The 23,398-nt window shown below is 38.3% G+C and overlaps 1 protein-coding gene across 1 annotated transcript in view; it reads right to left on the bottom strand.

Moving 5' to 3' along the window:
• The window catches only part of Grin3a (glutamate ionotropic receptor NMDA type subunit 3A), a 166,438-nt gene that overhangs the window by 21,780 nt on the left and 121,260 nt on the right, over nucleotides 1-23,398 (bottom strand). The window contains exon 6 of the mRNA XM_020179227.2: nucleotides 15,799-15,950. Coding sequence (XP_020034816.2) covers nucleotides 15,799-15,950 — 152 coding nt within the window. The remainder of the gene's footprint in view (nucleotides 1-15,798; nucleotides 15,951-23,398) is intronic.

Genomic DNA, 23,398 nt, shown 5'->3' with positions numbered 1-23,398 from the left:
GGGGAGTGTGGAGCTGCTGTTGTCCAGGGGAGGGGAGAGGGGAAGAGAGACAGAGACTTTGGCTGTCTGCCTCTTATCTCTTCTCTCAAACTCCTTGGAGTTTTCCATTACAACCTGGAAGTTATTTTATCTTTTCATTTGCTTCTCCCCCAGGAGAAAGTGTATTATTCACTGTCCCCAGCATGGTGCCTGATATGCAGTATGTGCATAGATAGAGTTTATCTATCTATCTATCTATATTTTTTTCCCATAATTGTCTGGGAGTAGAAGCCAGATTGCCATCTTTCCAGACCTTTTTTAGGATGTGGGGTTCAGAGTGATTGTAAAAGATCACCCAGATGTCACACAGAATTTCAAACATAGATAACCTACAGGCAGTAACATATTCCTGAGAAATACAGTTCTGAATTTGGGGCATTTTTACTCTTATTACCTAGATCCATGTCCTTGTTGTGTGGTGGCTCGCTGTCCCGAAGAGCCTGTTGGAGATTTGCAATGTGCCCAGAGAAAGCTTCTGTGTGTGTTGAGAGTGACAAAGGTCTCTAGACTATCTTGCTTTCTGCCTTTGCTTCCACTAGTTTTCTTCTTTTTGTGAAAGATTTATCTTATAGGCTCCCTCATGTTCTTTCTTTTAGGAACAGCAGATCAATTACTTAATGCATAAGAAATAGATGTGGTCCAAGAGCAATACAGTTCAAAGGGGCTAGTGGGAAGCTCAGGCCACTAAATCAAACTGAAGGGGGCAAACACTCCCTCACTTTAAAACTCCTTGCATGTTCTGTGTTCTTTACTTCAGCCAAAAGATCAGTTTGATGGTTACCATGTGAAATTGGCACAGTTTCACAGGCACCTTATCATTAGGCTGGCCATTTTTATTTTCCTCTGTAAACTAATGATAATTCATTGACTCGTTTTTTAAAAGCTGATCATGGGTATTAAATAAAATCCTTGTCCTCAGCCAAGCTGTAATAGTATACTGGAAACATGTTTCATCTTACTTTTCTGCTTGCTTTCCAATTACTGAGAAAAATGAACAGGGTACAGTTTAGGTTCAAATCAGTCAAATTTTCAGTGTTAAAGGGATTACCTTAAATTGTATTACAAGATGTCTGAGATCAGTGCTGGTCTCTAAATGCTACCAATCACTGTGATCTATGTCCTTTCCAGAGCACAGAGACCTTTCTAGACTCTGGGAGGGAGAATCACAGGCCCTGGAGGTTCCTGATATTGGTTTTCCCATCTAAAAAATGGGGCTAACACATACTTTGTACTGTTTTATGAGGATTTAAGTTGAGATTACTCAATATAATAAATCATTGTCATTACTAATTTTGCAATTTAAAATCTTAAAGCAAGAATACTTGGCAGTCTTAGGCATGTAAATATATTTGTACGCATTTAACAAACATTCTTTGGATGTCTGTTCCAGTCTGCTGCAGACTGTTCCAAATACTTTACCAGCATTAGCTTTGGCTCCTCCAGTTCAGAACTCCTTGAGGACTGATTGTAGACTTCCTGTCTTAGGCTTGAGGACCCCAGCAAGCACCATCCCTAGTCCATTAGGTACTCTTACAGATTCCTCACTGACTTTCTCCTGAGTAATTCCCTGATGGTTGTTATTTATAATCTGTTAGTGAGCTGTATTCTTCTATGTGAGTGTGATATTAGGAGCTAGCAAGGGAGTGGTAGTACAGAGAGCACAGGACCTAAATAGGCCTGGTTTAAGTCTCAGATGTAGATGCTTGGTGAAGTTATCACCCTGCCAACCTCAGTGTCCTCATCTGTAGAGTTGTGTGCATGTGATTTACTGTAAGAGGTGTATGAGGTAGTATAGATAGAAATGTTTATGAGAGAAATCGTGTTATAAGACTTTGGTAATTTAATGATTGGACAGACACTATTGGGAAGACAGTGATACTTCATTGAAATACTTCCAGTGTGCAGAGGAAACATTTTATTCCTGTATTGTGAAGAATGTAACATGATGCTGGAGTTGAATTTTCAGTCAATGTGAAGTTGAGTTCCCCATAGTCTACATTTCATAAACTTTGTAGTTTGGCATTATAATGGGACTCAATATCATTGTTTCAATTTTCTCTAGCCATTATTCTTAGTCATTTGCATGGAAAACTCTATTTGTTACTGTTTGTGCTTATCACTGTGGAGGGATGTGGACTGTAGGATATTCATTGCAGTAAGTTAAATGGGTTGGTGGACTGATTTGGAAGAAACCAGAAGTTCCAGAAGCACTTCTCCATCAGCAAGGCATTATTTTTTCTCCTCAAGAATTTTCAGAGTAAGAGCTATGAGATGGTCATGTGCATAAATAACTGAAGTTGGAAAATAAAACCAACAGAAATGGAAGTGATGAGACCCGAGGCTTTGTCAAACTTTCTCTTTGAAGTTAGTCAGGAAACAAGTTTCTGAGCAAGGTCGCATGGCCAATTTAGAGGCAATCCAGGCGGTCCTGACCTTCAGCTGGAAGTTCTTCCTTTCTGTGGTGCTGCCTGGAACCATATTTAACATCTAACTCTACTGACAATAGCCACAGTGTAGCTGGAGGAGCTACACAGCCCTGAGTTTAAACTGTTTGAGAGCATCAGTTTCTCATTTATAAAGCAGGAATGACATGATGATGTCATAGCATTATCGTAGATATATCTAAGATTTTATCTCAGCTAAAAGTATTTTAAAAGCATCTACAATAGTGCTAGCACACAGTAGGTGCTCAATGTTTTGTATCCTGTCTCATTTTCACTTTTTTTTTATTTGCTTTCTCTGAAGCAGAAATTTGGCACTGGCCATATGTGTTTTATCTTCTTACTTCAGGTTTAAATCCATTCAACAAATATATATTAAGCACGTCCTATATGCCAGACCCTATGCCAGATAATGGAGTTTGCTGTGGTGAATAAGGCACAATCCTTTTGTTGCAGGAAACAGAGAGGGAAACAAAGTCACTGGGACCATTTTCATAGGAAGCAGGGGAAATAACTTCTCAAAGCCTTAAGCCCTGATCTGTGTCAGGAGCTTGATTAAATACTTACAGAGTTTGTCCCCTACCCCCTTACAGAATGTGGTCAGAGTTACAGGAAACACTCCAGAGCTAGCTGGAGGCTTGCAACTTTGCAGAACTAGTAGAAAGCTGCTTGTAAACTCAGAGTGGAGAAAACAAGGTGAATACCAGACACAGTAAATCCCAGGAAAATAGCCAAGCCTGCCCCAACACTGGGAAATATAGTTTTGATATTAAGAAATCTAGTTTAATAAGCAGTATGGCTTTACAGATACAACATTATTTAGTTAGTCTTTTATGTTCATCATGTATATTCAAAAGGATTAGGAAAAATATGCTTGGCTTTCTTTTGTAATTCTTGTACAGTGTTTAATATGAGTTTTGGAGTGTGTAGTTTTAAATCAAAGTTTTGCTATTTAACAAGTCTGTGACCTCAGGCAGAATTAATTATCTGAGTCACACTTTGCTCATTTGTAAAACAAGGGCAATGATTGCTAAATCACAGCCTCAATTCCAGGATTAAGTGAAATAGGACACAACTGGAGAAGCTAATACCTCCTAGCACATAGTAGGTACAAAAATGGTACAGGTTGTAATTATTGCTTACTTTAGGCTTCTCAGAAAATTCTAATAAACTGAATACATATATCCAGAGACACATTGAGCTATTCATTTCTTTTCTCAATAAATATTTATCAAGCATCCATTAGGTGAGAGGAATAAAATAGTTGCCTAAAACTTTCTCTGATGCTTCTGTCTCATGGAGTTTACAGTTTTGTATGGAATACGGGTATTAACCAAATCATTATGTAAAGGAAAGATGTAAAGGAGCCTGTGTGTTGAGTGTTACTGATGAGAGGAACATGGTGCCAGGAGAGTTTGTAAAGTAGGAAACCTATACTGGGAAAGTAATTTTTTAGCCGAAATTTCAAGGAGTAAAAGAAGTTAACTAGATATTCTGGGAAGAGGTGAGTGCTCCATGCAGAAGAAATCCCATGTGCAGAGGCACTGGGGTAGGAAGAACAAAACAAGTAGGAGAATTTAAAGAAGGCTGTGTGACTGGAGCAGGGATGACAGGGAAAACAATGCTTATTAGATGAAATGGAGTGATGGTTTTACCATGTCCCATACACTGAAGAAAGGGTATTTATTTAATTATTTCTTACAAGGTATCATTTAGTCAATCATGTTTCAGTATATAAAGCATTGAGGGCATTCAGAGATGGTCTATTGAGAAAACTTAGGAACTTCTGAGGGAATTAAAGCATAAAAGAGTTATCAATTGCAACTGAAGATGGAAAATTAAAGATGTCATCAGAGAAGTAAGGGTAAAGAGCTGTAAAAACTCTTTTACATGGGAAAAAACTCTTTTTTAAATGGGAAAAAACAGGACGTTTTTTCTTTTTTTAAGGAATGTTTGCTCTTGATGGAGACAAGGCAGACAAGTAACCATGATCACAGAGGTGGGAAAGTGGCTCTCAGAAAGGTGATGTAACATGTGGCTGAAATACTTGAGCAAAGTATCAGAAGGTGGGCTTTAAGAAACCAGATCAAGGAAGGTGTCAGATGTGTGACTAAGGCATTTGATTTCTATTCTGGAAGATAATCTGGCATTGGGAAGTGTGGATTGAGCAGAGGGGAGAGATCTCAGCTGGCAGAGTGACAAAGGAACAAGGACAGCTACATAGGCTTATCTGGAAAGTGAGGAGCTGAGCTAGGATGCTAGAGGTGCGAGGCTGGGCCTATGAGGTTGCTGGGGCTGTGGTAACAAAGCACTAGAGATGTGGTGGCTTAATAAATAGAAATTTATTTTGTCTTAGGTCCAGAGCCAAGAAGTCTAAAATCAAGGAGTTTGCAAGGACCTGATTTCCCTGAAGCCTGCATGGCAATCCTTCTTTGCCTTCTCCTAGTTTCTGGCGGTTTGCCAGCAACCTTTGGCATTCCTGGTATAATCATTTAGCTTATAGTGGATCTGGAATGTTCCACAGAGGCCTATGTGTTAAAGGCTCGATCCCTGCCTTGGCACTTTTGGGGAATGGCAGAGATTTTGAGGTAGAGCCTCAGAGGAGGTGTTCTGGTCATTGGGGAATGGGCTCTTGAAGGGATAGGTTTTGCATCCCAGTCATGAAGTGAGCAGTTCTGTTATGACAGGCATTCTCCATCATGCCGTGCTATCTTGCTATAGGCCCCAAAACAATGGGGTCAATCTATCATGGACTGAAACCTCCAAAATTGTGAGACAAAATGAAGTTTTTAGTAAGTTTATCATATCAAACATTTTGTTACAGTAGTGGAAAGCTGGGAAGCACACTTGACTTGTGGCTGCAAAAATCCAATCTGTGCCTTCATCGTCCTGTGGCATTCTCCCTGTGTGTGTCTATTTTCTCATGGTAGTTGTCATCTTACCAGGATACCAGTCATATTGAATTTGGGGACTACCCTACAGTAGTATCAACTAATCACGTCTGCAAGGATCCTATGCACCAACTAGACCACATTCTGAGACCCTGGGCTGAGTACTTCAGGAATTCAGCATCTTTTTTGGGGACAAAAGCCCACAACACTAGGCTTGAAGTCTAATTGGCTAGAAGAATAGAGGGGGGATGCAAAGGAGAGGCTCAAAATGGTAACGCACTGGCCTCCCTGGCCAACCAGCCCTGCGCTTAGTTGCAGGAAGCCATTCCTGTAAGGGCCCCAAGGCTCCCCCAAAATGCTCAGAAATTCCACCAGCTCTCAATGTTGGATGGGGAGAAAGTGTCCTTAGAAGCCTAGAGGGGCAGTCGGGACAATTTCTCATGTTTTTACATTTGGTTAATGGCACGTATGAGGAACAAAAACTGCTTTTCTGCTATTCTGTGACACCTCGCTCTGGAGCCGCTAGATGGCAATCTTCACCCATTTCTATGCCTGGTCTTCTTTAGGTCAGTACTCTGCATAAGGAACAGAGATCAGGGAGGAGTCCCATTTCAAGAGATCCCCACAGACTTAAGTGCATGGAAGACTGAAAAATGAAGAAAGGCTCTCTCACAACAGTCCTAATCAGTTTGAGCTCTATTCATTCCTTTTAGTTGCATAGTAAGTTGCATTTCATAAATATTTATGAATTCATTGAATTTAACTAGGAGAAAAAAACAAACCCATTAACAGTATGTGGTTTTGGGAGCAATTTATGCACAAGCATCTTCAGGATGTAAAAGAGGAGACCCTTATTCCATGAGACCTGTTTACTTGCTCATTAGCATCGGGGTAGGGGACACTAGCTGGATTATCTTTCCTTGTGTCAGAATTCAAACTTCATTCATTTATCAGAGAGCAACAGAGAAACAGTTCTAACTTTGTGCTGATATGGGGTGAGGGGAAACAAGACTGGAGAATTGTGGGTCCCTGTCCTGCCCACATAGCAATGGGACTTTGAAATACTATTGGGCACATTTTAGGTGATAGTTACTGCTTTCTCTTTAAAGATCAGTTTTAAGGACCACCTAATGGTTTCTGTAAGTCTTCTTCACGTTTTCCCACTCAAACCTAGATGCTGAATTGGAAGAAAGAAAAAACATACTATAAAAACTAGTTTTTAGCACTTTGCAAAATAGAAAACTCTAGAATCATGGATTTCTCAAGTCCTTCTCTCAAAATGCTTTCAGTTTTGTAACATGTAAGCAGTAAGTAAAAGAAAGCTTCTGTTGGAATTATAAGATGTTTGTAATGATATGATGCTCCTCTCCTGCTTTTTTGGAGATGGGTCTAAATGGAGCCAAGAGGGAAGATGTAACAACTATAATTTCTTGTGTGTTGTTATTATTTACCAAATAATTATTCTTCATTGTACACAGTTCTATACTTGGGGAAAGAGGGGAGTATTTTTTAAGCTAGGCATTTTCTATAAACTATTTCATTAAATAGAGTTCAGACTTTCAAGCAGTCCAAGCCTTGGTTTTGAGGGCAAGGTTTGGACTTTCAGAAGTTGCATAGACACACAGTGATGAGCTGGGAGTTAACCCTGGTTGGTCCTCTTCCAGAGCTGAAATTCTTTGTTATTCCTGACTGTGTTCCATATGAAGGCTAGAAAAGACATCCCTACCCTTGAAGAAGTAATAGGGAGGCTACAAGGTAGAACCAGGAAAAGTTAAAGGTCCTTCTCATACTTGCCCTGGGGTGGAGTTTCCCCTACAGAAGGTTACATCCTCCAGGAAGCCTGCTCTGATTTCTTCCTGCTCTTCCATGAGTGAATTGTATCATTGTTTGTGTCACTGCCTTCCTTGTATCTTCTTCTATTGCTGCCCCTGTGGTGGTGTGGAATGGGGGAGGTTGTTCTTGAGTCTGTCTCTTCATTCCTATGAGCTTTGCTTTCATGGCTGCATTGTCAGCACCTTGCACAGGGCCTGGCACACAGGAATTCAATATATGTTTGCTGATGGATGGATGAATAAATTAATGCATAAGGCAGAGGAAGGTGAGGTCTTTTTAAGATTGGCTTCCCTAGCTTCTTGCCCAATTCTACTATACCTCATAAAAGGACACAAGTACATCTTTGTGCTTCTTCAGGTTTCCAAATAGCACTACCTGGATAGGTCTCATCTGACCTTATGCTTGGCTTAAATATTAAACTTAATTACTTAGGCTATTCCAAGGGAAGCACTCAGCTGTCAAGGTGACTCCTGACATACTCAGGTTTTCGATTTAAAGAAATCTACAGTCATTAACTCTCTTTGCTTCACCATAACTTTCATCAGGTTGAGTGGCATTTTAATTTGAAAAGGGAAGGTGAAGAGATGAAAGGGGAAGGAGGATGTTGTGATGTGACTTAGCTGTCAAGAGCAGAAAAGACTGCATTACAACCCGCCCCTCTCCCACTGCCCTAATCACTGCCCTTGGGCTGTTAATATGAATTAAAGATAAACTGGACAGAAAGCTGGCATACATGTTTCAGGTGACTTGTGTGATTCCCTTTGCCTTTCACACTATTTTTCTCCCTTGTCCCCTCAAAAAAATTAACAGAGGATCTGCTGTGGGAAAACTGTATTTGTCTTAGTGGATAAATACTAATAGGTGAGCAAATATTAATATAGAAGGCAGACATTTTGGTGGTTCTTGGGAGTCAGTCTGGGGCAGTGGTAGGGCATAGAGAAGCCAGACTGGAAGCCAATGAGTTCCTTGTCCTCTGCATTCCTTGATCTGTATCTTCAGTTAGTTAGGCCAGGATTGGTCTAAGCAAATACATCTGAGAAGCAAGTAAGCCATGCTGGCCATGCTTCATGACTCTTTTATTTAAGACAGGGAAACAAGTTTAGAAACATTAAGTGATTTGCCAAAGGACATGCAATTGGTTCATGGCAGAATCAGGACAAATATGATAACTACTAAATACATAACGACTATGTGTCAGACACTTTTATGTACATTAAAAGTACTCTTTATTCTAAGCCAGGAACATAAATTATCATCTCCATTTTGAAAAGGAAGGAACACAGAGAGGTTAAGTAATTTGTGTTCACAACAATTTAATGTGCCATTTTGATGTGCTTATTTTGATATCAGGGTTATTTTTACTTTTATACCTATACAGTTCTTGTAAACAACAAGCCATTTAAACTTCACCTTTTAAAATTGCCTCCTAATGAGCTTAACAGGCATTGTAACTCCATCTGTACTGTACAGTTCCATTCCTTAGGGTATAAAGTTCAAGCCTGAGGAGGGCCAAGAATAGGAAGGGTCAAAAATGGATGAAAGTCCAGGTTGGGGTTGGTGGTCACCCTATGGGTGAGATAAAGGATGAAATAAGTTCAGAATGGGCCAAGTTTCCTATTATGCCCTTTCCTTGAAAGGCCATACTAAGAAATTTAACAATTTACTTTTCTACTGTTTCAAAGACTATTTCTTTTCCCCACCCCATGCAAGTAAAGCTTTTGGATTCCTGTGATAGAGCTCCTTTCACTCCAATGTTGAGCCTCTTGCTTCGTACTTTTCTTTTCCTTTGATATTCAATAACAACCCAAGGAAACCCACCACCACTTCAATGAGAAGCCCTTGTGACAACACAACAAGCTATGTGTTCACTTGAGGCTCAGAAAGGTTAACTTGAGGCTCAAGTATTTAGAGCTGCCTCTTCGCAGTGAAGGCAGAACCAGGGTCTCCTGACTCCCAAGGCAAGGATCACTCCAGTGAACTTGGTTGTATTTCCCTCTCCTTCCTGACCAGGGCAAGAAAGGATCTCTCTTTCTGCAGGATGGACCCCTGTCTGAAGGTGCAGGAACTGCACATTCTCAGATACCCAGGGCATCTGAAGTGTGGACACTCTCCTGAAGGGACACTTTTCTGTCCCTCTCTCATCTGCCACCAGTGGCTGTGCTAGACATTCTTTTCTCATCCAGATCCACTCTCTGTGTTGTGCCCTGGGAAGTGACCACAAAGGAATACATAAGAGGCTCCCTTTCCTAAGGCAATGGTAGAAGATGGGAGGCAAGGTATGTGTATGGGTGTGTAGACTGAGATAAGGTATTTGTTCTCTTCTGGTGAGCTCAGGAGGAATGGCTGTGCCTCAGCTCTTAGAAAGCCTTTTTCTATACCTGTCTGGATTCTCAGAATGGCTCTCTCCTTTTTTTTCCTTTAGCCTACATGTGGGAGTGACTACCTCACTTTACCCACTGGGAAGAATATGCTACCTCTATTGATTTCCTTAAACCATACATCTACAAAATGTTCCTTAAAATTTTCCTCTATCTCTTTGAGTATGCTGTCTGTTCCCTGCCAGGACCAGTTTCCTCTTCTTTCTTACCTATTCTCTTTTGTTAAAAAGTGCAATTATTCAACCCATTATTTAAAGGAGACTCACAAAAAAGAAGTATAATCGTATGTCTTAAAAATGCCTTAAAGATTTGGGGAGTCTGCTAAACTGTGATCTGCTGTCTTCCTTTCCTGGTTTGCGAATAACAGATTTCACAAAACTATTGCCCTGGAGCTCTTAAATTCACTCAGGGACTGGAAAAAAAAAATTACATTTTTTTTTGCTGAGTCAAAGGAAGATGAAGGAAATTTATACCTGCCATATGTTTTCCCCAGTGGAACTGATTGACAATGAGTCCATTGTGGCAGAGGCATTCTTGTGCTGGTAGGATAGTGGGGAAACATCTGAGGTCAATTTAAAATTCCTCTCTGAAAATTGCCACAGTCTGCACTGCAGAATTGGATCTGCAATTTCTGGGGTGACTCTGGGGAGCAGATTAGCCCTGTTTTTTTGTTTTTTTTTTTAAATGACTTTATCCTCTAGAGAAACTGCAGCCAGACAGCTCTGGGGTTTTGAAGAGATGGGAGGTGAATAGATCAATGTTCTCACATGGGGCTAAGTATTAATGTCCAACTGCCTGAAATGGAAGAAGCATCGATCATGATTTAGTATAGGTGACCAAATAATTCATTATCCAGATTAGGATGTTCTTTGGATTGAAAGAGGGTGTTTAATTGCTCTGTAGTAACAGACATACTTTGGGATTGTATCTGGAAGGTAACGTGTAATGTAAGGTCAGGAATCAACTGAGGAGTGTCTTTCCCAAACTCAAGAGTATCTGATGGTTACAGTCCACAGCATACCTACTTCTGTGGCATTATACCCTGTGCACTCCCCCTGATGGAGGCAGTAGGAAGGAGAGAAGGGGAAGGGAGAGGGCCATGTTCATTAAACTGTCATCTTATTTACTACTCAGAAGAGCTACCGAGAGCTGAAGATGAGGCTGACCTGGATGAACTAAGGTAACTTGGTGATAGGGGTAAGTTGATGATCAGCCTGAAGTATGGCTTGTCTGATTACAAAAGCCAGCCCTTGTTTCTTTGCACTAATACAGCCTAGAAGTGCTTGACATTTGAGGCAAAGGGAAGGCAAGAAAAGCATAATATGCATGCTTTCTTTTTCTGACCTCATCTGAAGAAAACTGAAAACAAACAAACAAAAACCAAAGGAGGTGGAGATTTTATGTATTGCTGTACTGAGCAAAGGGAAATTCAGCAGTCAGACAGATAGCCTTCACAGAGGAGATCCAGCTCAGCTAATGAACTGGAGATTGGTTTCATTTGATTACACTTTATCTTTAGGTACTGTGAGGATGATGAAGACAAATCTGCCAGTCAGTGCACACCTATATGCTGTTTAAATGCACATAGGTCAGCATCATTATGGAACAGTTTGTTCTTAAATATGCCATGGTGCTTAAAGATATGCCATAGTGCACACCACCATCCCTGAGAAAGAACAGCTCCATGTGTATTGACAACATTCCTGAGCCTGGGGTTGCCCTCCTATCTCTACACACAGATGTTAGAACCTTCTTTTATTTCTGTCTCTGGAGTTCTAATTAAGAACATGCCTCACCTCCATACTCCTCATTCCTACTTCTCTCTTCCAAATTCAGCTGACCTGGGAAGTGGACTCAGATTGTCTTAACCACAACTTGATAACATCCTCTAATTCAACACATTCAGCTGACATCAGATTTCCCAAATAGCCTCTTCACCCAATTTGGCCTGTTAAAAATCTTGGTTGAAAACAGTTGGATGTATATATCATCTGAACAGTCATGCCTTTGCTGATTATTTATTTTTCAAAATCTGTCTCTTTTTTTCTATTAATTTGATTTTGTTTGAAAATGTTGAGAGGCTAAGGCAGGAGGATTTCGAGTTTGAGGCCAGCCTGGGCTACATAGTGAAACCCTGTTGGAAAGATAAAAAGAAAAAAAGAAAGAAATGCTGATAAATCCATATAGCCCTGGGACATTTATAGTGAACCTCATAATCCTTAGAAACATAAGTAAGTTTGGGGTTATCATATTGGTTAATATGCCCAATATTTTAAAAGCAATAATTGATTCAAAATTTTTTGCCATAGTCTTATAAAGTATATATTACTTTTCCCCCAGTTTTCAGAAGCTCAGGCTTAGAATGGTCAAGTGATAAGTCCTGTATCAGATAATTGATAGAGCTGACATTCAAATCTAGCAGCATCTCTATAGACAATGTGTTTAACCATTATTCTATACCAGATAGAGTATTACATATTAAATATTCTTATTTCAGGGTGAAGTTAAAGGAAAACAGGATCACTATGGGAAGGTCCTTTGCAGATGGTGAAATCCAAATTCTTCATTGTGAGTGGAGGTGGGTGGGATGAAAGAGGAAACAACTTTCCCAAGTATACAGAATGGGTATAGAAGAGGCTCCTGGCTGCCTGTCCAGCATCCATTCTCCTGTCTTCTGCTTTCTAGGGAATCCTAATTTTGCTCAGGTCTTCATACTTCCCTATGAGATTATGTGTTTCAAGGGAGGCTGTCTCATTATCAGTCCTAAAGGATGAGTTATGGTTGACCAATTCTATCATGGTGATCCCATTCCCTTACTAATGCTTGGTTTAGATCCGGGCAGATAACATAGTTTGGCCATAAAATATGAAGAAATATAGTGGAAGGCCCCTGGAAATCTTTCTTCACTCTTAGGAAAAGCCATAGGTAGATACTTGAAGATATCTAAGAAGCATAAGAAGATGCCTCTAGATGGAGGGAGAGGAAGAATTAGTACTTCTATTATTTACTACTTACTGCAATAGGTTTCTTACTAGATGCACCTACAAATGATCTCTTATTCTCAGAAAAAATGTCAAAGTTGATTTTATCATAGCCATTCACAGGTGAGGAAACTCAGACTCAAGAGCAGTTCTAGTCATTCAGCTATTAATTGATAGAACCAGGATTCAGATCCAGAAATGGATATTTTCAAACTTATCATGCATAGTGTTACTTTCACATTGGAATAAATTTGTCCAGATTTTTGTTAGTAGTTGTGTTAGCTGGTCTCCAAAAGTATGTTCTCTGCATGTTTAGGCATAGTTAGGATCTGAGTCTGCAGAGCCCTGGGTATGAAGAGGCTTGGCTTGGTAGTCAGGTGGTCTCTTCAGCTATCTTTGTGTCATGATCCTCTGAGATAGCAATAGAGTGTGCATTGGTCAGGAAGGTGACAATCATTCAGTAATACTGGCTGGGGGACATGATTGGGAGGCCCTTTTGGTCTACTGCCTTGCTGTCAATTTTGAATCATTTGGAAATTTTGGCTTGAATCAGCCATGCTCACTATAAATGAAACAATACACCAAGTGATACTTTGCACAATTTAAATAATTGATTCATTTGCTTCCTTCTGAATTTACTCAACTGACTGGTTTACTGGGATAAGCCCAAGTTTATCTCTTATAGGAAAAAAAACTCACAAATCTTCTGAGTAGAGTTTATTTTATGAAATATTTTTATAACTTGAAAATATTACTGTTATTGTGTCATTTTTGAAAATAAGAATTAAATTTTAAATTTTTAGGTAAAGCTTTTCTGGTTAAAAACCTTTCCATACCGTATATATATACATAGACTATGTAGTCCAGGTTGGCCTTGAACTTGCATTCCTTCTTCCTCAGCCTCCTGAGTGCTGGGATTACAGCTGTGTGCCACCACACCTCTTCCAACTCATTTTATATGCCTTTTTTGTCATGGCTCCTAGGAATATCATAGGTAAACTTAAAGGTCAAGGACTTCACTGGCTTATCTCAGCTTCCTTTAATCTCTATCTATCTATCTATCTATCTATCTATCTATCTAATCTATCATCTATTGTCTATCTACCATCTTCCTTTAATAGTTTCTCAGGGCTGCTGTAAAAATTACCACAAACAGGATGGCTTAAAACAACAGTCGCATAGTTTAGGAGGTCAAAGCCTGAAATCCAGATTTTAGCAGGGTTGCTTCCTTCTGGGTGCTCTGAGGGAGAATCCATTTCTTGCTTCTCTACTAGCTTCTTGTGGTTGCTGGCAATCCTTAGCATTCCTTGGCTTGTAGCTGAATATTCCAGTCTCTTCCTTTTTTGTCCTATGGTCTTGTTCACATGGTGTTCTCATAAGGATACCAGTCATTTGACTTAAGGCCCATCTGAATTCAGTATGGCCTCATCTTAATCAATTACCTTTTCAAAGACTCCATTTCCAAATAAGATCATATTATCAAGTTCTGAGTAGATGTGATTTTTTTAGGGAACACTATTCAGTCCAGTATACTGTTAATCTCTCTCCTGCTTTATGTTCTTACCTTCTGCTCCTTGATGTCTATGTGTTTTAAAATGTTAAAATTTATATTATGGCCAAGTCTATGAAATAGCATGAGATGTATGAGATCACAAAGGGAGACATGACTGGTCAGTTTCTATCAGGATCTGAAAAAGGAGACGTGAGCCAGGAGTTTATAATACAAAGGCATTAGCTGAGGAAATGTCAGGGGAAGAGTATAGGGTGGGGGACGCAACAGCATGTGTAGGGACCCCAAAGCAGGGGAAGCCACTGGTATACCTTCATCTAAAAAGCTTATTGTGGTGTAGCTGTGTGCCACAGAAAGTGGCAGAGAAGAAAGTGGCATGAGAAGTGGGCAGGGGCTGGCCTCACATGTCACTGTAGGCCATATCAGCATTTCAGATTTTGAACTAATGAACATGGCTGGTCACCGTGGACTTCTAGCAGAAGAGTGAGCTGCCATGTGAAGCACATGTTAGATGAGGGCAGGGGTACAAGACCATGTAGGACTATTGTAGTTGTCCAGGTGAGGGATGACAGCTGGGATTAGAGTAATGACAATGGGGATGACAATAAATAACATATTTGAGACATATCTCTTATTATGTTGGTGGATGCAAAAGGTGAACAGGGGAGACATTAAGGATTCCTGCCAGTTTCTAGAATGGGTAACTAGATGCACACAAGTATCATTGCCAAGATATGAAGCATGGGGGGAAAGCATATCTAGGAGAGAAGATCAAAGGTTCAGTTTTTGACAAGTGAACCTGAAGATGCCTGAAGGATATTCAAGAGGAGATATACGTCAAATAGGAAGGTGGGTATGTGCTCTGGAATTGAGCTGAGAAGGGGCAGGGTTGAAATAAATATTTGGGAATTCTTGTTAAATAGAGACTATTTGGAATCATTATTGACTTTAGATGTGCTTTTTTTTTTTTCTTGTAACTGTAACATCAGGATGACCTTGTACTTGTTAATTTGGCTCTTCTTTTAAAATATTTGGGCCTGTGGCTCTGGTTACACTTTTAAGTCTCCTATTTTAATAATCAAATTCTGTTTTACTTTGTAGGCTTACTTTTAATTACATTGTAATGATATAGTATTTCAATAGAAAAAAATAGATTTTGACAATATGCCTTAGGCAAATCACTTATTATCTCATAAAAGAAGGGAATTGGTGGTTTTCAGATATGAAAAAATCTACGGTTCTGTAATCTAACAGTTATTGTTTAAGGTATGTCGAGTTTTTAAACCCACAAATCACCAGATAGTCACCATTGGGAAGTTAGCAAAAGTTTCATTCGATTTTAAGGGATATTGTGAAATTCATATCATGACCAGCAATTAACAGTTAAGCCAAACACTGTTATGTTCAGTTCCAGCTATTATTGCTGTCATTTAGAACAGTACTTCTTTTGCACTTGTGGACCCAGGGTTTGGGGAAAAGTAGAAACTGAAACTTTTACCTATCAAAATAGCGTCACATTTAAGCCTAAGATAAACATGTTTCACTGGAAATTCATACAGGAATGGGCACATTTTAAGCAAATTTAGAAGTAATCCAAATACCATGGAGAGATCTAATAAATTAAATTACTTGAGTTATTGATCATGAGGCACAGTAACAGCATTCCTTATATTCTTCAAGATAAAACTACATGAAGTGTCAACATCATCATTAGTCTTTCCATACCTCAGTGACAGCGAAACTTCTCTTGCCACAGGGAACCACCTTGTACCACTTGTCATGCAGCACATCCATAAACCCATGGGACTTGTATTGACTGATTAGCTCAGATATGTTGGACGTCAGTGGAGAGTTGGGTGGGAGACCAATGCCATATCCTAGAAGAAAATTTAATCCCATGTGAGTTTTTCACACCATTCCTGAGAGATAGCCACTATACTCATGTAATATTGCCATTAGATCTGGTAACAAGGGCAAGATGACTTTGCACTATTTAAAGGACTCAAACCTGTTCTTAGATATGATTACCCTTAGATCAACTGCATTGCTGAGTAGATGAGTCTGAAGAGGAGAGAGATGAACTATGTATAGTGTACTTCTGGAACATTTTAAGATAATCTGTCCTTCTCTTCAAGATCTTTCTTAGAAGCAATCTTTGAGGTCTTTAGCAAGGCTAGAATTTCTTATCTGCCTCTTCCAGAACCTATCCTATGGGTTTTAAGTACACAAATTTGGGTTAGTCATAATCTTTGGTTTATCTTATCATTCTTAATGCATGATACTTACTTTTTGATTTATTTTTAATAATGTAATAAGACCATGTGAACATATAATATAGCATGAAAAGTAAAATATATATAAGGACTTGTAACAACTAACTTCAATTGTCAAAAAAGTGATAATACCAAATGTTGGAGAAGACATGGATTAATAGAATAAATCTACATTACCTGTTGAATGCAAAGTGATATAGCTGCTTTGGAAAAAAATTGGCATTATTTTGCACATTGAGCATTTATATAAAGACCACTAGTTCTGCTCCTAAATACAATTCCAAAGAACTACTCCACACTCACACCAGGAAATATGGTCAAGAATGTTGGTAGAGGTACAGTTCATAATAGCAAAAATTGCAGACAACACAAATGTTCATTGACAAGGGAATAGGTAAATTGTGGAATACTTACATAATTGGAATGTTATATGATGTAAATGTATGAATTAGAACTAAATGCAATGATATGGGGGACTCTTAGCAATATACTATTGAATGAAAAGCATCAGTTCCAAAGGATACCTGTGGCACGAATGCATTGGGCAAATGTAAAAACATTCAAAACAATGTATTTTTAGGAATACATATGTACATAATGAAACTGTATTTAGATAAAATCAAGGAGATGAAAAATTAAAGATACAGGATTTTAGCTATGTAGGGCACAACAATCAGAGGAAGGGATGGAGAAAGAGAACAAAGATGGATATAATTGTTGTCAGAGTTTTATTAGTCAGCATCAACAGCATTTTCACACTGTGTGTCTTCACTCACTTCCCACATTGTTAATGTATCTTTGATGAGGCATGTGAAAGAGGCTAATTAGCTACATCTTGGCTTTAGCTATTGGACTTCACAGTCAAAACGATTTTTCTTTTGTCCTCAAGATGATTGAGGAAGATAAATTAAAAATGCGTGAGTACCTTTTTCACAGACAAAGACTAAAAGGCTGTCAAGGATCCAAAGATAGTTAATGGAAACAAATACCTGTGATAATTATTCTGTCTTACAATTCAATTTCAAAGATGTTAGCTTGTTCTTTTTTAAATGCAGACACACAAATCCCTTTTTAAAAAAATATGAGGCTTCAGATGTGTATATAATGAATAAAAAAGAACAGATATGAATAATACCAAACAACTTTTGAGTTTTAGAGTTGTATGATTTTTTTCCTGATAATTTTGTTTGTTTCTTAACAATGCAGAGTCAAGGTAATGATGACAATGTCAAAAACTTGATCAGAATTTTCCATTTAAAGAGTGATTTTTGAGGCCTGTTTTTTGCTTAGAAGTTTTCGCTTGAAAGTCAAGACTGATAAGAAAAGAATTTGATGAGCAGATTTTTCTTCTGCTGATGTTATCATTAAGTGACATTTTTAAATAATGGGTAACTTTTTACAAGGAAGTTACCAGTTTTCTTTAGAAACTTATAATGAGTGTGATTACCAATTCAGTTGCACAAATATTTAGTTAGTACTTATTAACATGTCAGGCACAATACTAGGCACATGTATAATAATGTTCAATGATTTCCTGACTCACACATTCATTCATTCACTCACTCATTCATCCATCCAACAAGTATTTCATTGAGTAAATAGGCATGGTGCTTAAGTCGTTAGTATTTAGCATTGAGAAAGGTAGATATGGTCTCTGTTGTCTTGGACTATACACTCTACCAGGGAGACATATTATACAAGTGCACTGCAGAATGATTACCTTCATCAAAGTTGAGATAGGTGACATGAGGGAGAGAAGCTGGGGCATGAAAGAACTTAGTGTAGGAGGACTTGGAATTATCTGGTGGGAGTGGATTGATCAACAGGATGATTAATTTGGGCCAGGTTTGCTGAATATTAATGTGTTTCTTCCCTATAGCAATAGTTTTTGTCAAGGGCAGTATTTTCTAATATGTATTGCGGACTTACTGTACTCCAAGAACTGCTCTCAAACAAACATTTTTCATACTTTATCCCATTTTGTAAATCACACACTGCTAGACCAAGATTGTGTGGTAGATTGTAGCACACAGTTTGGTTACTCTGGAATGCTAACAAAAATTAGGACATTCTGAGTCATACTTTGTGCTAGACACTATTGCATGTTTCCCTCCATGGACCCATGCAAGAGTATGTATTAAAGAGACTTGGAGATAGAAGAAGTAAACTGACAATGTCACACAGGTAGTAGCTGGCAAAACCTATACTTGAAGGTGTGTTTGATTCTAAAATCAATGCTTTTTCCACCATATCCATTACAACAAGTCAAGGGAATGCATGACTTACTTCCTCCCTTCAGTATGGGCCAGATTTCTGTAGCTATATTGATGTAATTGCTCCAAATCAGGTAACTCATTAAAAAGTCACAATCATTAAAACTTGTGGTTTGTTTTCAGCAGACAAAGATAAGTTGTTCATAGGCAGATTTTGTTTATAAGCTTTTCAATAAGTGGTGTAGAGTCTGTAAGAACAGCCCTAATTTATATGATTATATATGCCGGGAAAGTTACTACAAGGTCTTTCACTAATGATATAATTTTTCCTAAAACTCCTGCTAAAGCTTCTAATCTCAAACCCACATAGATGGAATAATGGAAGAACAGTTTCCATTTTTCATCTGATGAGCATTATTACATATCTATTTGTTTACTCACTAGTTCCACAAATGTGTTTCATGCTTATTCTGTGCCAGGCACTCTGTCAAGTGCTATGGAGTTTACTAAGCTATAATAGACATAAAGCCTATCCATAAGGAGCTTATGGTGGCATGTGGAGATATGGCATACACCAATAACTGCACAACACAGTAGAAAGTTGTATGACTTTTCCTGGAGAAAAAGATGGGTGAGCCACCAATCCAATAGAGGTGACATATAACAACTAAGACACAATGAGGAAGACAGAAAACATTCTATGGTGGTTCAGAGGAAAGAGAGATTATTACCAAATGAAAGAAAATGAGAGGCTTCTTAGATCAGTTCTTTTTGTTGTTAGTGTCTTTGAACTCTGGGCCTAGCCCTTGCTGGGTAGATGTTCTACCACTTGAACCACACCCACTGCCTTTTTTTTTTTTTTCCTTTAGTTCTTTTTTCAGGTAAGATGTTCTGTTTTTTGCCTGGGGCCAGTCTGAGACTGATTCTTCTTCCTACAGCCTCACACATAGCTGTGACCATAGTACCACTACACCTGGCTTGTTGACTGACATGGAGTCTTGCTAACTTTTTACCTGGTTAGCCTTGAACCTAGCATCAAGGATTACAGGCATGAACCATTGTGCACAGCCATTGGATTAATTCTTGATAGTGACATTTTTTGGTAGACGAAACAAAAATACATGACAAAATTTAAAAGTTTGAAATTAACTCATGATAAATCTACATATTATAAGAATAGAATTTTTGTACTACAGCAAAAGTATTAAAATTCTTAAGGAAAAAGCTATGTTGAAGTTACAGAGACATTTATAAAAAGTTGCTACACACGAAATAATAAATATTAAATTACTGTACTCCATCATGCCTAGGTTAATTTGCAATTGACTGCTAAAAATTAGATTACTATTCTTTCTAATTTTCCATTTTAACACATATATTAAATATTGACAATAATTTTTAACATTAATAGTAATAATTATTGTTAGCTAAATTAAGTAAGTATGCATGTATAATGAGGGGAGAAATAAAAAAAAATTTGTTCAAAGACATGAAAATTCATTTCATTCAGAAACAAAATGGTAAAACCTTGAAGGTTTTATTTCCATCCTTCTATCAGTTGCTTTTCAAATTTGCTTGTGTTCATTGGTCAAAGAATTTAAATTGCTGACTCAACTTAGTCTGAGTTGCTTTCATTATCATTAGAAATGTGGCTTTGCAATAAAGACAGGGTTGACTATTTCGTGGTTGACGGATGAAGCAAAATGGAATCCTTCAACCCTAAAGATGAAGGTGTCAGGCACCCTGGAAATTGGATACAGCTTAATAGCCCAAGAGAACAATTTTCAGAATAGAATCCTGATCTTTTCCCCATGGATAAATCAGCTTTACTCAGCTATGAGTAGTGGAAATATATTTTGGCTAGCAAACGTACAGTTAGAAATCATAGACTAAAAGAGTTTTCCTGAAATGTGGCTGGAAAATAGACATTTTGAAAATAAGATCTCAGGTGGGGTTAAAAAGTCTTCAGGTAGAAAGACTCATTCGGTTTTACAGTGTGTCCTTGAAATACCATAGCTAGCTATTCTGGGACAGTGATTGAGAGCATTCTTACTATTCCTAATTGCAAAGGGCTCTTTAAAAATGTGTTCCCCTTTCCCTCAGGCAATGAGATTGTGGAGAGAAGTGTCTGGGAGAAGCTGATATCTATGAAGGCTATCCTGGAAGAATTTTGTAGTTCATAGTCCTCAATTTGTTAATTTAATATACTGAATAGAAATAATTTATTGAGGAGGGCCTAAGAACTTTACATGTGTTATTTTACTTAATCCCCACAACAATTGTATCATACATGTATAATTCATGTCCTTATTATGCAGATGAAGAACCAAATGGGAAGAGCAGATGAAGATATTTGCCAGTTAGTGACAGCAATTGTATGCTAATCCAAGCCCCCAGCTTCCAGGGCTAGTGCTCCAGTCACTGTATTAAATAATTATTGGAAAGTAAGTAAAAGAACAAGCTCAAAAATAGGCAAAGGTCTTTGGCGAAATGGTCACAAGTCATTATTGTGCAGTTACATTAGTCTTTCTGTTTGTTTGACCTTTATTGTCAGGTAACTTCAGTGCATAAATTTGGGACTTATATTCATTTATTTCAACACTTTTTTTTCCCCACAAGCACAATATGTCTTTGTGCTCCTGGTGGATGGCGTTTAATTTGACTAAAGACTTTCAAAATGCTCTTGAATTGTTAATAGTTTTGATCTGTACTCTTTAGTAACAAAAGAGGACTTATGAAAGGGTTTCAAACTCAATGTGGCATGACTGTCTCTCACTGACCTTATTTTTACTTTTTAATTCTAAATAAATGCACAAGCGTAAATTTGGGAGTGTGTTTAGTAGTTATCTTAGTCTGTTTGGGCTGCTATAACAAAAAATCCAAAGGCAGGGTAGCTTATAAACAATACATATTTGTTTCCTCACAGTCCTGGGGAAGTCTTGGGAGGTTCAAGATCAAGACATCAGCCACTTCAGTGTCTGGGGAAGACCTGCTTTCTGGTCATAGATGGGTTGTAGCTGTGCCCTCACATGGTAGAAAGGGTGGGTGAACTTCCATAGGCCTATTTTATAAGAGCACAAATCCCATTTTATAAAGATGGAGCTCTCATGATCTAATTATCTCCCCAAAGGCCCCACTTTGGTTTCAATATGAGAATTTTGGGTGGATGCAAATATTCAGCCAATAGCAGTAGTCACACAGAATAAGTGTGATATCATTACTATATAAAGTGAATGGTACATTCAGCATGAAGTAGACTTTGTTTTCCCTCCAGTCTAAATTCCTGAAATACTTTAAACACAGAAAGTATGTGTAAGTTGTCAGGATGTATTTGCACTTACATTTGTAAGTGAATTATGTACTTATTTCAAATTTAAACTCAGTTATCTAATTGGTAATAAATACATCATTTGTTGCACAATTGTTACATGCCTAGCATTGTCCTAGACCCTGTGAAGGGATGTAGATAGGCACATGTAATGTTCCTGTAAGCTAAACAGGCCAGAAAGTTCTTCAATGATTTTTTTTAATACCTATTCAGTCTACTTTGATAATAAAGCTTATATTTTAATAAGTTAAAAAAACCTGAATGTTATTAATGAAAGCATATATTTTTTAAAGTTTCATAAAAATAAAAGAAAAACTCGAAATATTTTCCTAAAACACCCTTGAGATTAACATTAAAAACATCACATACTAGAAGAACATGTACTAGTCTTTTTGTGTTTGTGGTGCTGAGGATTGAACTCTGGGCCTTATACACACATGCTATGCAGGTGATCTACCGCTGAGCGATGTCACCAAGTCGTTTACTAATAATTATCAGACTTTTTTTTTTCCTGTTGTGCATAATTTATAACTATCCTCCCTTTGTGTTTTTTACAGTTCTGTATAGTACTTTGGCTATTAAATGTTCCCTCAAAGCCCATGCATTAAAGGCTTTGTCTCCAATGCAGAATTATTCATAGGTGAGGCACTGGGAGGTGGTTGAATCTTTAGGGCTTCTATCTCATGAATGGATTAATCCATTTATGAATTCATATCTTAATGGGCTATTGGGTGGTGGTGGAAACTTTAGGAGGTGGGGCTAATTGAAGGAAGTAGGTCATTGGGTGCATGCCCTTGTAATCTGCCCCTTCTTCTCTTGCTCTCTGCTTCCTGGCCACCATTTATGAAGTGAGCAGCTTTTCTCTACCATGTGCTCTTTGCCATGATGTTCCCTTTCAACACAGACTCAGAAGCGGCAAAGCCAAGTGACCATGGACTGAAATTCTGAAACTGGGCCAGAGTAAACATTCCTTCTTTAAAAAGTGTTTATCTCAGGTATTTTATCACAATGATGGAAAGCTAACTCATTCTGTGAACTTGTCGGTGGGGGCAGTATTGAGTAAAATTGTCTGATTTGCACCCCCTCTGTTCTGAGACTACATCAATAGTGATGATAATGCTTTATCCTTTAAATCTTCAGACTTTCTGCTTTCTTGTAGGGAGAGTTCTTCCATGTGCCATTTTTGAGTTTATTCTCTTTGAGAACAATGTAGTGTCTAGAGATGTTAGGAAGTGCAAAACACTAAGTCTCAGAAGCACAGATGGAAATGTAAACAGGAAACCAGTGGGGAGCTAATTGTGTGGCATCTGGCACTGGGGTCCAGCAGAGGCAAACAAGTCATCTTACCACTGTCTTTTGACAAGATAGGGTTACCCCCTGAAGACAAAGGTGGAAAATGGACCGGACCCCCTCATTCTCATGCCCTCTACAGATGATTCATTGTTAGTAGCTACTAATGGTAGGAGAGACCTCAATTACCCTGTACATTTAAGACAGAAATAAAATGTCAC

The sequence above is a fragment of the Castor canadensis genome, chromosome 13, assembly GCF_047511655.1.
Source record: "Castor canadensis chromosome 13, mCasCan1.hap1v2, whole genome shotgun sequence".
Taxonomy (NCBI): Eukaryota; Metazoa; Chordata; class Mammalia; order Rodentia; family Castoridae; genus Castor; species Castor canadensis.
The sequence above is the reverse complement of the archived record's forward strand: the minus strand, read 5'-3'. Positions and strand labels throughout refer to the sequence as shown.